Source organism: Neovison vison, chromosome 11, assembly GCF_020171115.1.
Source record: "Neovison vison isolate M4711 chromosome 11, ASM_NN_V1, whole genome shotgun sequence".
NCBI lineage: Eukaryota > Metazoa > Chordata > Mammalia > Carnivora > Mustelidae > Neogale > Neogale vison.
The window spans coordinates 28,619,777-28,635,708 of NC_058101.1; the positions used below are offsets into that span (position 1 = coordinate 28,619,777).

The window sequence follows — 15,932 nt, forward strand, 5'->3', positions numbered from 1 at the left end:
TAAATTAGAAAAGAGTTGTGAGACAGCCAGCCAGGGAGAGAAAATGAGAAAGGGGGGACAGGTAGACTGATAGCATGAAGATCAATGAAGCAGAGGCAGGGCCTGGCTTTGGCTTCAGAGCGAGGAAGCCACGCAGATCACGCCACTGTGCTGCAGGAAGAGTAGAACCTGGAGAATTTAATTTCGGCTTTAAAACCAGACTAAGCAGGATTCATATCCTGCCTCTGCAGTTTTTCTTTTTTAGCTGTGAAACTTTTGGAAAAATTATGAGCCCCTTTGAAATTCTGATTCTTGGGTGCCCGGGTGGCTCAGTGGGTTAAGCCTCTGCCTTTAGATCAGGTCATGATCCCAGGGTCCTGGGATCGAGCCCCGTATCGGGCTCTCTGCTCAGCAGGGAGCCTGCTTCCCCCTCTCTCTCTGCCTGCCCCTCTGCCTACTTGTGATCTCTCTTAAGGGGAAAAAAAAAATTCTGATTCCCTGTCTTAGAATGGGTACAATACGAAGTTCTCCTTCAAAAAGTTTTGTAGAGGAAAATGAGGCAGAGAAGGTTTAGTAGCTCGCACAAGAGATGACACAGTAAGGTTTAGCAAATCCTAGACATTATGAATTGTAGGGTTGAAACGCCCGATTTCGTCAGGTAAGTACCTAAGACCTTTCAGAGTCGTACCTATGTTCACCTCAGAGGCAAGTAACTTCCTATCTGCCCCGTCGGCAGAGATGTTCCAAAACAGCCACAGTAACTTTAAGCAGCCCCGAACGTGCCACACTATTTGAGCTGGGCTCGCTAGAACGTGCTGCGGCTTGGACAGCGGGTGCGTTTCGGTCCAAGCATTTCTGCCTCGGCACCTACCTCTGATTTCTGGCCACTCTTGTAAAGTTCTGGCAGCTGTAGGAGGGTCTCTGCAGACACATCTTTCTCCAAGACGCCATAAATGACAGGAGGAGCGGAAGTGAAAAGGAGGTTGAACAAGATCAAAACCCAGTAGTCAGTCATGGAGGTTCCTGAAAATCCACAAAAGAACTGGTACCAGAAAAGGAGGTTCACATAGGCCTAGGGACACAAGAGGGAACATTTGCGTCTTAGAAACAAACAGCCACACGTGTGCCATGAGCTCACAAGCCACCTGCTACCACTGTCAGCTGTGGGATCCTGGCCTCTCTCTCTCCCTTAGCAAAATGGAAGACCACAACTTACCTTGCTGTCTTTTGAAGATTAGTGTTTTATTAAAGGAAAACATGACATACATATACATACATATGTACACACACTCAGGCAAGCCCCTTCCTGTGGAGTGCAGGCCCGGTTCTCACCCTCTTAACAACTCGGGAATTACTGTGGCCCCATTTCACAGATGAGGAAACTGAGGCACAGACAGGCTAAAGAACTTGCCCTAAGTCATCTGGCTCATCAGGAACAGTTGTGAGACAGCTAGTCACACAGTAACAGAGCCAGTATTCAAACCAAGGCACCGCTTTGCATGGGGCGATCCTACGCCCATGCCTGGTACGTAGCAGGCACACAACAGATTTTCATCCTGCTTTCTAGGTTCAAGATTACTTTTGAGTGGTGCCAGCTGGGTGGCCAACCATCCCACTGAGCTTGGGGATGAGGAGCTTCCCAGGACATGAGTTCTCCCAGCTAAAACTGGGACAGTCCCAGGCGAACCAGCACGGGGGTCGCCCTACAGGCTAGAAACATACATCCTCCAGGGTTTCCTCCAGTGTTTTGCCTCAGATGAACAGGGTCCGTGACTGCTAAAGCTCTGTGCCCTCAAGCAAGGCAGGCCCCAGGAAAGGCCCCTGGACTTAAGGAGTCGTATTCAGGGCCTGAAGACACTTCCTACTGCTTTTTTTTCACTTTAGGCCATTTTCTGAACCTTTCTGAATGTTGATTTCCTTGTCTGAAAATGAGAATTATACCACCTCGAGCTTACTGTCAGGATCCAGTTAGAAGCTGCTCACGACCTGTAAAGTGCCTTACAAGTAGGAAGATGGTACTGTCGGTATTCTAGACGCAGAGGCGCACTTCAGGGTAACAGCTACGATCCTCGGGACGGGGTTTCTTAAATCTAGGGACTATGGACACACCCCGTGCCCCGCTCCTGGAAACGTATCAATTTGGGGTACATGTGTTTTGCGGAATGAATTCATAGTCTTCATCAGTATCTCAAAAGTCTTCTAAGACCTGAGACCCACAGTCTCAGAAAGACAAGTTACCTGAATGGCTTCTGGTACTGGCCTTTTTCTCCATAGTTTACAAAACATTCACTGTTTTGCAAGGTACGTAAGAGGCAGAAGTGAGTCAAGAGAGTATCATTGTGAACAGCCACCGAGGGTTTCACAGCAGAAGACCCAGGGTCCCCGATCCCTGGTCATGGAGTATCTCCTGATACTGGCCCACTCTCCAAGAGCATATGACACCCCTCTTCCTAATACTAGTGTTCCTCACTTTTTGGGTTTAATCTGGGCTTCTCCACAAGAGGAGAAGGTAGAAAAAGGCAAAAGCATTAAAAAAAAAAAATTGGGAAAGAGAATCCTCCCTAAAAGTCGGTGATCACTACCAAGTCCTGGAATTAAAAAAAAAAAAGAAAAAAAAGCTCATTGTGCTGCAGGACAAAAAAAGCAAAACGTTCTGCTCACCAAGACACACACACATACACGCGCAGATCTAAATGACACATTTTGGAATACATGTAGAATGACCTGTTAAGAAGTTATTTTTTTTCCTAAAGGTGGAATTTCGAGAGAGTGAAATAAAGTGATGTTCACTATTAACACACTACCTATGGACCTAAATCTAAGAAATTTGGTCTAAAAAATCGTGACATATTTATATAATCACCTGCCTAGAAGGAACTTTAGGGAAGCAATCTAAGGTCAACATGATCTTGTAAAAGAGGAGACCGAAACTTAAACGGCCTGCCAAAGATCAGACGCTAGGACTTCTCATCGAATTCTGACCGTTGAGGAATGACACAGTCAAAATTAAGTTCTCTGGCCGCCAAATAACTCCCAAGCGCAAATATATTTTACAGGCTTGCTAGAGAATTCTTCATTTGTGAATGAATTCTTCATTTGTGACATTTGTGAATGTCAGCCGGCTACGGGCTAGGGCGTGAGCCTGGGTTTTCAGCGGCATCCGTGTCTTCAATATGCAACACAGACACCCCTCTGGGGACGGCAGACAGTTTTGGCTAGCTCCTGGAAAATGGAAGCAAACCTTTTCATTCTCTACTGACAGATAGCATTAAACATTTCATAATTCTGCTTGTCACCACCTCTCCATGGAAGGTCAAAACCTGGGTCTTCAATGAACCAGACAGGACTTAATGGGATGGAGAAGCACAGGGAACGGGAAATGCCAGCAGAGGGACGAGCCCAGTAATTTGCTGTCATCGGCTGAAGTGACAGAAGCACATTCCCACCAGGAGCGCTCCCGCTGCTTCCAGAACCTCAGTAAGCCAGGCGGCCTCACGCAGGGCACGTCCTCTCCATCCCTTCCGCAAGCAGGATACGAAAGTGAGGAGGGGGAAGGGACACATTTTCTGGGGCTACGTACCACATTCTTGTAGAAAAAATAGAGAATCATATTGGAGAGTCGCGTGTAACACCAGTGCCCATGGACCAGGAGGAGCTTGCCCAGATGCTTAAACTGAGCGATGGCAAAGTCGCTGGCCATCACCGCCTGCAGGGGCAATGGGGAGAGGACACGTTCACGATCAGACACGTTCACAGGGACGACGCAGCTTTGCAGCCTGACCACCAGCGGGCTCCCACCGGCCCAATCTGTTGTTTAAACCAGCACAAAACAGAGCAACCCCAAACAGAAACTCATGAACACAGAGCGGTAGTCAGCCTTCCAGCATGGCCCCAGGAAACAACAGCTCTCTTGGGCCACCACTGGTGACGGAATTTCAGCACATGTACTTTCCTGGAAAGCGGCTCCCTTAGCGAGAATGCCACAGGTTAGCCTCGGCACCCACTTCTCCTTAGGGAGAAGAACGTTGAAAGTATTGTAGTCACGACTTTATTAACTGTAGCATGTGCCAGGTAAAGAGGTAATTGAATTTCTTAAGTTTTGCAGAAATGTCCTAATTTACAATTCTCTGAAAACCCTAAGCCTCACGTCCTGTCTTCCTCCAATGGTGTGTGCTCCGTACATGAAAAGCAGTTTTTGGACAAGCTTTTATCTGACTTTTGTGCCTAAAAAACTATCCAGTATGCACACGACACATCACACACACACACACACACACACACGCACAAATAGGACACTCCTCTCTCCCTCATTCTCAAATATCATCTTCTTCCCTCCCTTTTTAGGTCTGTAGGTCTTTATTCAAATCCTTAGTAGCTTTCTTCAGTGTCTAAAGTCACACAGTTATTTCAGGGCTAAATATATATATTATTATGATCTAGAGGAGCTATATATTTTAAACTGAAGGAGCACACACTCCAAATTACCCAGGAAAACGCCCCAATACCCACAAAGTGAATAATAGACACAATTCCTGCCTCCTACTCCTGATCTAGCCACAGCCGGCCTCACTTTACCACCAAGATTTCCCTGTGGGAATGCTGCCCTTGGATAGGCAGGTCAAGTTCATGGTACTTGAGCGCATGAAATCCACTCACCTGCATGCCTTCTTGACCTGAGATCCCAATCCCGATGTCTGCCACTTGAATCATGCTCACATCATTGGCACCATCGCCTTCAGGAGGCCGAAAAAAAGGCAAGAAACACAGGAAGGGTAAAGAACAGAGGTAAACTTTGCAAAGCAACAGTGACCACTCAGGCAAACAAATCCTTCAATGTTTATCCCAAGTCTGCAAGTTACCTGGAAGCTCATGACACGGACATTGCATGCATCCCGCTGCCACCAGGAAGAATTCTAAACTTAATAACGCCTGAAAATCCTTCATGCGAAGGCACCTATCTGGACTGATCTCCCCCATTTCGGTGCCATTCACTCTACTTTCAATTTTCCATATACCTCTGCTCCTTCGGGCCACCGCACCTGTGGTCTGCAGCCTTGGACACCGGCCTCATGGGGCTGAACTTCCCTTGCCCTCAGCTCAGATGTCACTTCCTCTGGGAAATCCTTCTCATAGTCCCATTATATTAGATGCCTCTTCCTGAGATCCCCGTGCCATATCATATGCCCAACACTATGGAAGCTTTTTAAGGGGAAGTATTACATTCCTGTTGGTAATGAACACTTATTCCCAAGAGCCACCAACCATTCACCTGTTTTCAGTGCCCTGATTTTCCCTGGGAACTTTGAGGCCATGTGGTTTGTTAGGATGAACCCAAAGCCCCAGATTTAAGGTGGCAACTAACCCAGGCCTAGACAGTTAGCACCATCTGCTCCCTGGCTCAGACATGGGTACAAGACTCAACTGATATAACTGACATGTCCAGGGGTTCTAGTCCCGGGAACATCTGGATCTAGGGGCTTGAACAATTCATTCATTGATATGTCTATTCAAGAAGCCAAACAAAATTCCTTATTCTGATACTTTACTCCAGCAACGTGAAAAGAGCTGCTATCTTTTCACTCAGGTTTTATTAGGGTAGGATATAAACCTAGGAGTTTGGGGAGCTGTATCAGCACGCTGAGGGGAGACGGTACTCGAGACTAAAAACAATCCAGGTGGAAACAGAGACTGCAAGAGACGGCTGAGTCCTCATCTTGCCATTTTCCAAACTCTGGAGTAGCTCAGAGCTTACTGTTAGACTGGTTCTCTCCTCCACGTTTACTCATTTACTGGTGATCCTGTCTAAAATCAAGATCTTAAGTATCACCCAGATTTATAGTTCCCAAATTTCTATCTCCAGTCAGCCCCCCATTGCTACATTCCAGACTTTGTATCCAGCTGCCTGACACACCCCTGCTTAGATCTCTAATGGACTTTTTCATACTTAACATGCCTAAGACCCAGCTCCTGATTCCCCCGACTCCATCCTTCAGAGACAAGACCTTACTTCCCTTAACTCCTTCTATTATATAACATTCAAATTCATCAGCAAACATTGCCAGCTCTTCCTATGACCTGACCATGTTTCCCCACCTCTTCTGCTCCCATCTGGGCTCAAGTCACTGCCAGCTCTTGCCTCAGTTATTCCAGCAGCCTCTCAACTGGTCTCCTTACTTACGTCCTTGCACTTGATCCTTACTCTTCAACACAGCAGCCCTGTGATCCTCTGAAACGTAAAGCAGATCATGTTCCTTCACTGTTCAGAGTCCTCCAAAGACTCCTTATCTCATCAGATAAAAGCCAAACACTGGGGCATCTCCGTGGCTCAGCTGGTTGAGCATCCGACTCCTGATCTGGGCTCAGGTCATGATCTCAGGGCTTGAGAGTCTGAGCCCCAGGTCAGGCTCCGTGCTGGGTGTGGAGCCCGCTTAGGATTCTCCCTCTCCCTCTGCCCTGCTCCCCTTAAAAAAGAAAGGCCAAAAACTTATAATGGCCTCCAGGACCCTACATGACCTGGCCACCTGTCATCTTTGCCCATCACTAACCTTACAGAAAACCCTTCCCTTTGCTCCACCTGCTTTGGCTTTGAACACAGTAACTTGGCCCATGGCCTTCACTTTCCCTGTCCTCACCAGGAATGCCCTCTCCTCAGAACTCCCATGGCTCCCTTATCATTCTCTTCAAGTCTCTGCCCACACACAGGCTTCTCATGGATACTATCTCTGAAAAACACCGAAGTTAGCAGCCCTCCTCCTGTCCCCCCAGTGCTCTATATCCCCTGGCTCTGCTTTTTTTTTTTTTTTTTTTTAAATAACATTTGTCACTACCTGATTTATATTTATACCTTTTTCGTTTTGTTTCATTTTTTTTACTCTATGCCTCCTAGTGAATGTAAGCTCAAGGAAAAAGTACTTTGTCAATTGTATACAGTCTTTTATCTCCACTGCCTAGCAAAATGTCTGATAAACAGAAGGCACTCAATAAATATTTGTTGAATGAATACTTAAATGATTTGTTCATGCTCCTTGAATTTAACTTTTCTGAAGGTGGCACTTCTAGACTTTGTAGTTCTAGGATTCAGAACATTTATTCTCTTTGACTTGGCTGATTTGGTGATCTGACAAGCAACCCAAGGCCCTACCTTATTGTTTTCTTTCTTATTTGACAGAGAGAAACACACCAAGAAAGGGAACGCAAGCAGGGGGAGTGGGAGAGGGAGAAGCAGGCGTCCCACAGAGCAGGGAGCCCGATGGGGGGCTTGATCTCAGGACCCTGGGATCATGACCTGAGCTGAAGGCAGACACTTAATGGACTGAGCCACCCAGGCACCCCCTGTATTGTTTTCCATGTCACATTCCTACTCCGTGGTTCATAGCAGGTGGTCAAATAGGCGAGGAAGAGAAAGGGGTTAGGAGTAGAGGGCAGAGAGTAAGAAGGGAGAAAAGGGAGAAGGAACATGGGTGTGGAAAAGGACAGACAGAAGGGTAAACAGGGATTTGGAAGGAAGGACAGACAGAAAGCAGCCCCGGGTGTGGCAGGAAAGAGAGCAGCAGGCGGCCGGACCCCCTCGCCTCTCACCGATGGCCAAGGTCATCACCCGCAGATGGCTGCGAACCAGTTTCACCACCTCGCTCTTCTGCAGGGGGGTGGCTCGGCAGCAGACCACGGCCTGACAGCAGGCAGTCAGCTCCAGGAACTGCCTCTGCAGACTCTCCTGCAGAGCAAACTCCAGGGCCTTCCCGGTGATGACGAGGCCAGCCCGCAGCCCGGAGTCCTGGGTGGCCGGAAGCCGGGGCAAACCCTCCCGCGGTGACGGTCGCTCTGGAGAGGCTGGATTCTTCTCCTGAAGTTCTTTCAGAATTGTGCTCATCAGCCTCTCACAGGCATCCTTGAGACAAGAAGCCAAGACAGTGAGTCCGAGGGCTCCCTTGATGGCCATATCCGGGTAATTTATCATTGTCATTCTTTAGCAACTGCTGTGTCACGGCAACCCCAGGTAGTAAATAATCAGTTACTTCCAAAGCCCTCCCAGCTCTTCCGCAGAGACTTCCGTGTCTCTGTGGGCACCAGTTCATAGGACAGAAGACCTCTCACCCACAGTGCTACGACTAAAACTAACTTAGAATTTCTTTATTTGTATAATTTCCCTTCTCAGAGAGGCACCCTTGAGAGTCCTCTGATCTTTTTCTACCACTATCTGCTTGACTTTAGGCAAATTATGTCACCTCTTGGAGCCTCAACTTTCTCATGTGAAAGATGCGAATGTCGGGGCACCTGGGTGGCTCAGTGGGCTAAAACCTCTGCCTTCCCCTCAGGTCATGATCCCAGGGTCCCCACATTGGGCTCTCTGCTCAGAAGGGAGCCTGCTTCTCTCTTTTTCTGCCTGCCTCTCTGCTACTTGTGATCTCTGTCTGCCAAATAAATAAATAAAATCTTTTGAAAAAACTGCAAATGTCTACACATCATAAGGTCATTGTGAAGAATGGGTGAGAAAACACATGCAAAATCCCCTTGTGTAGGCAAGGCACAGAATTTAAAGCAACAGTTAGCACTTTTTCAAAAGCACCTTCTTTTGGATTTAACATTCATTCATTCATTCATTCACTAAGTATTTATTGAGAAACCACTTTATACTAGAAAACATTCTAGGCCCTGGGGGTTGGCCAACAAGTACAAAAAAATTTAAAAAATAAAAATAAAAAAAAATAAAAATCCGTGCTCTCATGGAGCTTACGTTCTGGTTGAGATGTTGTCAGTGGTGCTGGTCCTGTTTGGTGTGAATGCATCTCTCTACTCTCCTCACCCCCACAAAGTCAGAAGTACTATGAAGAGAGATATCATTTTTAAATTTACTTTTGTAGCCTTCACAATGCCTAAAAGAGAGTCATATCAGTCACTGAAGACTTACTGGATGGATTCTACTCAAGAAGACTAACAATAAAATTATCCAGAAATTACTGTGTCAAGGGACCATTAACGACAGAACCTAACAGAATCCAGGAGCCCTGAATTTAAGTTTAGATGTTAAGACTGAAAGAAAAGAAAGCAAAACACCAAAAACTGAAAGTTCATTCATAAGTGAACCCCTCACTCGGAGGTCATTCATTCTTATTTCAAATGCTGCTTAATTAAGCATTTCTCAGCCCACGACAAAATCAAATGGATTGGGAAGAAGTAGATATGGATACATAGCATGACACAAGAAAGATTTCATAACTACAGAAGCTACACACAAGACCTCCAACTTTATTTTTTAAGATTTTATTTATTTATTTGACAGAGCGAGCACAGCAGGGGGAAGGGAAGAGGGAGAAGCAGGCTCCCCACTGAGCAGAGAGCCCAACGCGGGGCTCGATCCCAGGATCCTGAGATCCTGACCTGAGAACGCAGACGCTTAATCAACTGAGCCACCCAGCCGCCCCAGAGCTTCCGCTTTAAAATGGAGCTACCCAGAAACCTGGATGTTAGGAACAAATCTGACCCTATACAACTCAAAAACCTGCTAGGGAAAGTGTATGAAGACAAAGAAAACAAGCCCTTTATAGGTGCAACATATAATAGGAAAAAATTATTTTTGAAAACCTTCTAGAGTTTGGTTACATTAAAATGATACATTTAGAAGGTAACACACCCTGAAGTCATTGAAAATCAGCATATCAACATGAGATGATACTGAAGGGATACGTTAAATGAAAAAGTACAATACTATAAATACAACCTTTGCATACTCGTCGTGCACAGAATAAAGTCTTGAGTAGTTACCCTCCAAAATGTAAACCTAAATTATCCGTAATTTTGTGATTCTAGATGCTTTTATCCTTTTGAGTATATATTTAGTTTATAAATTACATTTTCATTATAGAAACACATATAAATACACACATACACACACATACACACACACACTCAATATCCTTATCTACAGATTCTATATGTGTGAATTCACCTACTTGCTAAAACTGATCTGGAATCCTATAATCAGTACTTGTAGTGCTTTTGTGGTCATTTGTGGACATGCACAGAGAGAAAAATTTGAGTCATGTGATAGGACCTCTGCTGAAATCGAATGAGGAGATGCTACATCTTCTTATCTCAGCTCCCATACTGTAAATAAGTACCCTTTCCACTGTTGGGTGACACCTTTTCTTTTCCTTTTTCTTCTTTTCTTTTCTTAAGATTTTATTTATTTATTTGACACAGAGAGAAAAAGTGAGCACAAGCAGGGGGAACAGCAGGCAGAGGGAGAAAACAAGACCCCCGCCAAGCAGGGAGCCCGACAGGAAACTCGATCCCAGGATCCCGGGATCATGACCTGAGCAGAAGGCAGACACTTAACTGACTGAGCCACCCAGGTGCCCCAGTGACACATTTTCTGTATGTTTCTTTTTCTTCATTTCATCGTTTAAAATGGCCTTCAAGCCTAGTGCAGAAGTGCCATCGAGTCGTCCTATATATAAGAAGGTTATGATGTGCCTTACAGAAAGAGGAGGCATGTTAGAGAAGCCTCATGCAGGCCTGAGTTATAGTCCTGTTGGCCATGAATTCAATGTTACTGAATCAACCATACATATAAGTTGTTGTTAAACAGAAACACACACAGAACAATGTTATATACTGATTGGTTGACAAAACAAAATGTTGCAACCAAAGGCTTATGGGAACCTATACTTCGTAATAGTTCTGTATTCACTAATTCAGTGTTTAGGGCAACTTTGTAGAATTTAACTCCATGAATAATGAGAATAACTACAGATAGATAAATACAGGTTACACAATACATAATACAATACAAAACACACGTGACACGTTTTCAGCTGGGGGTACTTAGACAAGTCACACACAACCTTTTGGAGTTTCAGCCTATAAAAATGAGGATAATTTTATCTGCTCTGTCTACTTGTTATAACTGCCAAAGAAGATCTCATATAAGAAAGTCTTTTATAACATGAAAATAAAGAGTTATTATCTCAGGAGAAAATTTTAAATGAAATCATAAAAATAAAACTCAAAAAAATTAAATGACGGATCCTGAAAGGGCTTTAAGTATTACAAGGCAGTAAATGATCCATGATATGGGGGCCACCTGCATGGCTCAGTTAGTTAAGCATCTGCCTTAGGCTCAGGGTCCTAGGATCGAGTCCCCTGTCCGGCTCCTAGCTCAGCCTCAACCAGGAGCCTGCTTCTCTCTTCCTCTGCCCCCGCCACCCCTGGCTCAAGCTTGCGCGCACTCTCTCTCTCTTGCGTGCGCGCTAACTCAAATAAATAAATAAAATATTAATAAACAAATTATCCAAGATAGGATTCTATTAACCCCCTATTCTGATAAAACCCCAAAACTTTTATGAAAATGGAAACTGTGTAAAGTTTATAAGTGGCTAAATTTATTGTAAACCAACTTTCAAATTTAGGAATAGGAGTTGATGGAAATTCATAAAGCTGAGTGACTACACTAAAAAAATGACCAGATGTTCTACTAGTTTCCGGGTGGCCCACTTAGGATGTCACAGATGTAATTTCTTCACTAAGTGACAAACTGGGTTCAATAATCTTTCTTTTTTTAATTCTTAGCATCTCCTGATGGAGAGGAAGGGAGAAAATAATAATTAATAATAATAATAATAATAATAATAGTCACTGAGCCCCTACTATGTGCCTGGCATTTTATATACTTGGACTTGAGTCACCACAAAACTAAATTATGTTCACTGTGTACAGTTTTAATTATTTGGAAAATTCACACAAGGTGGAATAGCTTTCGATAGTAAAAAAATTTATTTTTTGCACTTAGAACAGCCCATAGTGGATATTCCATAAAGGCTTCTTGAATTGTTAAGTTTTAAATGCCTCTAACTATAAATTATATGTTTACCGATACATTCTGCCATCCTAATGACTTTACTGTTCACAAAAGCATCAAAATCAAACATCAAGAATTGACTTTTCTTTTTTAATGTTCATTGAGCCCTTTTTCTCTGCCAGGCACTACATGTTTAGTTTATAATCTGTATTTTCTCATTTCATGCCCACAATGACCCTATGAGATGGGCATTACTCTTATATCACAGGTTAAGTAAAAGGCCTGGAAGAAAATTCTCCAAAGTCACATATCTGATCACAGGCAGGCCAAGCACACGAACCAGGGACCTACGAATCTTATGGCACAGCAATTTTATTTATTTATTTATTTATTTTTTAAGATTTTATTTATTTTTTTTGACAGAGAGAGATACAGCGAGAAAGGGAACACAAGCAGGAGCAATGGGAGAGAGAAAAGCAGGCTTCTCACTGAGCAGGAAGCCCCATGGAGGGCTTGATCCCAGAACCCTGGGATCATGACCTGAGCCGAAGGCAGACACCTAATGACTAGGCCACCCGGCACCCCAGCACAACAATTTTAGTGACCAAAATGACTAATGACAATTTTCTTGTGTTCAGCCCCTGCTGGTACTGGGCGCTGCCAGGTGGTTTTGCTTATGGCTCTCTGGGCCACAGACAACTGCCCAGGAGACCTCATTCTGTGTTGAATAAGGAAAATTCTCTTTCCTTAAAATGTATGATCTGGTTAGGCATTGGCTGAGGCCCGACTTTAAAAACACGGCTAACCAAACATGGCAGCCTGTGACAGAGCCCCAAGATGGGATCCAGATGAGAAACTCCAGAGGATTTCTGAGAGGCAGGTTGCTGCCAGAGAATGGATATCATTGATTAAGTCTGACTATTGAGGAAGGAGGGAGGAAGGTTCTCTAAGCTAATTAAATAACCTGTACAAATCTCAGAGAATATTACCATACTGGAAAAACTTTTTTAAAATGCCTGTTTAACTGATTAGAACATTTGTGTTAGAGATTAATGGGGATGAGGCAGGGATGATTTAAAAAATAAGGTGGATCCAAACTTCTTAAATTCCTTCTTAAGGAAAAAAAAAAAAAAATTCCCCTCCCTTAAAACAGTTTGAAACGTGGAATTCTCAACAGCACTATACCTAAGAATTACCACTAGAGGGCATAATTATCCCGAGAGTCCATTTTTGTAATTAACCATAAAGACATTAAAGTGTTCACCTGATTTTGATAGAAATCACCACCTCAACTTGAAATAGAGATATATTCCTGTCCCAGAACTTGATATATTTTTCCATTATGGGCTAAATCTTAAATCCCTGGAAACTGAGTATGGGGGAGGGGAGGCAAATACAAAATGAAAGGCAACTTTCTTTAGCAATAATTCTTTTGTAATCATGTTTAACCATGAAGCCTTTAGAAGGACTACGGTACCTTCCCAAGCACAAGGTAGGCTGCTAAAGAGAAGACATAATTATCAAGCTAAGGGTTACTGGGGTTTTTTTTCCTCCCTACATTCATCCAATCACAAACACTCCCCTGGCTAAGAAAAAGCAAAAGGACAGATTCAGTCTCATGATACGTACTTTGCTCTGGGTATTGAGGATAAAGAGCTTGTCACCCGCCTCCAGGAGTTTACACGCATAAGCTATGTTGACAGCTGTCTCCTGCTTGTCCCCTGTCAGCATCCAGATCTTGATGCCGGCTTTCTGAAGGGCCTCGATGGACTCGGGGACTCCCTCCTGCAGACGGTCTTCAATGCCTGTAGCACCTAAAAGACAGCCGGATGCAAAGGGCTTGTGAGAAATCAAAGCCAGCAGAAGCTTACCTGGGCTATAATGGAACTCTGTTAGTGCCATCCTGAGCTACACACTGTTCCAGTAGCTTCTGGGCATTCAAAGGAAGCGTGAAAACCCAGCCCAAAATCATAGACAATATCATATCTGGGGAAGGAAGCCTTAGGAATCACTGAGCTTATTAAACTTACTTGTTCTCCTTTTGGCTAGCTTTCCTCTCTGTGAATTGAGGGGAGCTTGTAGTTTCAGTTACCTATGTAACCTTGCTCTATAATTTTATAATTCTGTGGTACTCCTGAGGGTAAGGCAGGCGTTTGAGGAATGCCCTTGCCAATAAGTTGCTTATGTTATGAAAGTGCATTGAAAATAGATATTACAAGTCTGCAAATACCTTTTCTAAACCAACGGGGGCCTGAAAAGCTTTGGAATTCCAAAGTTTTTCAGATTTTAGAAAGGTAATGTAGTGCATGGTTTTGAAATATCCACTAATAAAGCATATTAAGATTTCTGTAGCAAGACTTAAAATGTTTGTACTAATTAGGATAATAAAGACTCATAAAATCTTATCAAATAAGGCCTGATTTTATAGCCAAATGCATTCTGGCATTAAACCTACAGAGCACTTTTGAGTTTGGAATTTCAGAAGAAATGTGGACCTGTACTATGGACACTGTACAGAGAAATGACACAGATTAGGGATCATCGCTCTTCCCACTCCTTACAAAGTGAGATCCTTGTTCTTCTGTGAACCAGAGCAATGGAGCTGAGAGACTGGTCCCTCGGTATGTGAGCACTCAGATTAGAGTCTAGATCTCCAGACTCTTGAGACAGTGGGGATTCTCAAGCCTGGCTGTCTCTTAGCATTCCTTGGGGAGCTTTTAAATATACAAACGCCCCAGCCACATGTCAGATCAAGGAATCAGAACCCCTGAGAAGAGTTTAAAGTGCTCCAGGTGATTTCAGGATGCAGCTCAGTCTGGACAAGAGGTGTCCGCTGTGCAACCTTTAGCTGCAATCAGGACGTAAAAGAGAGAGAAACAAATTTCACTGGTCCGGTTGTAGGTACAGAATAAAGAACATCGGCCCTGGAACTAGGTAGATCTGAGTCTCCTTCTAGCTCTGTCAGCTAGTAGCACGTGACTTTGAACAAGTCAACGAACCACTCCGTGCTCTAAGTTTCCTCTAAATAAGAGAGATTTGACATGCAGATTCCAAAGACCACACGTTTCATGTACCTTAACCAACACCTGGCAAGAAACTTCAACTGGATAGCCTCTGGAACCAGGATATTTATTTGACTTGGTAGTCTACGTTAAGTGATAAGGTTTTAAATGATCTTCTTAAGGATGACCACCCTGATCCCACCATAAGTGAAGTCTAGTTCACTACAGTGGAAAGCAGAATGAAAAGAATTGGAAACGGGGTACAGATCAGACTGGACAGGGTGGAGAGAACTATTTGCTCTGTTAGATCAAAGTGGTGGGGTGTTGGGGCCAAACCACTGGTGAATGACTTTAAACTTAGAGCTATCCAGTGTTTTCCAAAGTTCTCTATTTTGACCGTACAACATAGTCTACCTACCAAGTAAAGTGAGCTTGTTCTCCAACCTCATGGCAGATTCAAGGAGTAATTCTTCCCTGTGGTCAATGCTGGTTTCAGCTAAAAAATGGTTCCTCAGCCACTCCGCGTATTCAGCATCACTCATGACCTGCAGTGCGGGGGAGACAAGAGCTGTGAGAAAGGCCATATCATCTTGCAGGATCCTGCCAGGACCCCGACCACTAGGTAATCCAAGCTTAGACCCATCCAAGCTAGGTAATCAGGTCTTCATTCCTCATGCCACAAGCTTTCTGAGATCAGACTATTGTAACACTGATGATGGATGGACCCACTAGCTCAGTACCTCTTAGAAATCCTAGGCATCATATATGATGAAAAGGGATGAATCTATTTAATTAAGCCAGGGACTATGCAGTTGGAAGAGGTGTCCACTTGGTAGTTGAATCTAGAAAGATCTTAATGGCGCAGTTGAGAAGGTGGCGTCAGGACTGCTCAGTTCCAAGTATTAGGGAGGCAGCAGCATGCTGGTATCTTCTGATGATTAGTTTATGGGGTAGTTATTTGTAAAGGTGAAAAGAGGGAGGGAACCATACACGTGAAATAAGGAAGGACTCTTCCAGAAGAAATTAAATGGAATTCCTGAAGAAGGAACCAAGGGTACATTTTCCTTCTTCTTTAGGTTGCCATAGAGAGAAATCTACATTACAAGTTTCCTAAAGCAACATGAAATGGAGGAAGGAAACTTCTCTATCTACTT

At 44.0% G+C, this 15,932-nt stretch overlaps 1 protein-coding gene across 2 annotated transcripts in view; it reads right to left on the bottom strand.

The window, feature by feature from the left end:
- The window catches only part of ATP10D (ATPase phospholipid transporting 10D (putative)), a 102,850-nt gene that overhangs the window by 15,496 nt on the left and 71,422 nt on the right, over positions 1-15,932 (bottom strand). Inside the window, exons 14-19 of one of the 2 annotated variants that reach the window (XM_044226121.1) lie at positions 15,197-15,323; positions 13,406-13,590; positions 7,558-7,867; positions 4,636-4,712; positions 3,560-3,685; positions 851-1,051 (exon numbers count right to left, since the gene is read on the bottom strand). In XM_044226121.1, coding sequence (XP_044082056.1) covers positions 851-1,051; positions 3,560-3,685; positions 4,636-4,712; positions 7,558-7,867; positions 13,406-13,590; positions 15,197-15,323 — 1,026 coding nt within the window. Of the gene's footprint in view, positions 1-850; positions 1,052-3,559; positions 3,686-4,635; positions 4,713-7,557; positions 7,868-13,405; positions 13,591-15,196; positions 15,324-15,932 lie in introns of those variants that run through there. The other variant, XM_044226123.1, reaches the window with a different exon arrangement.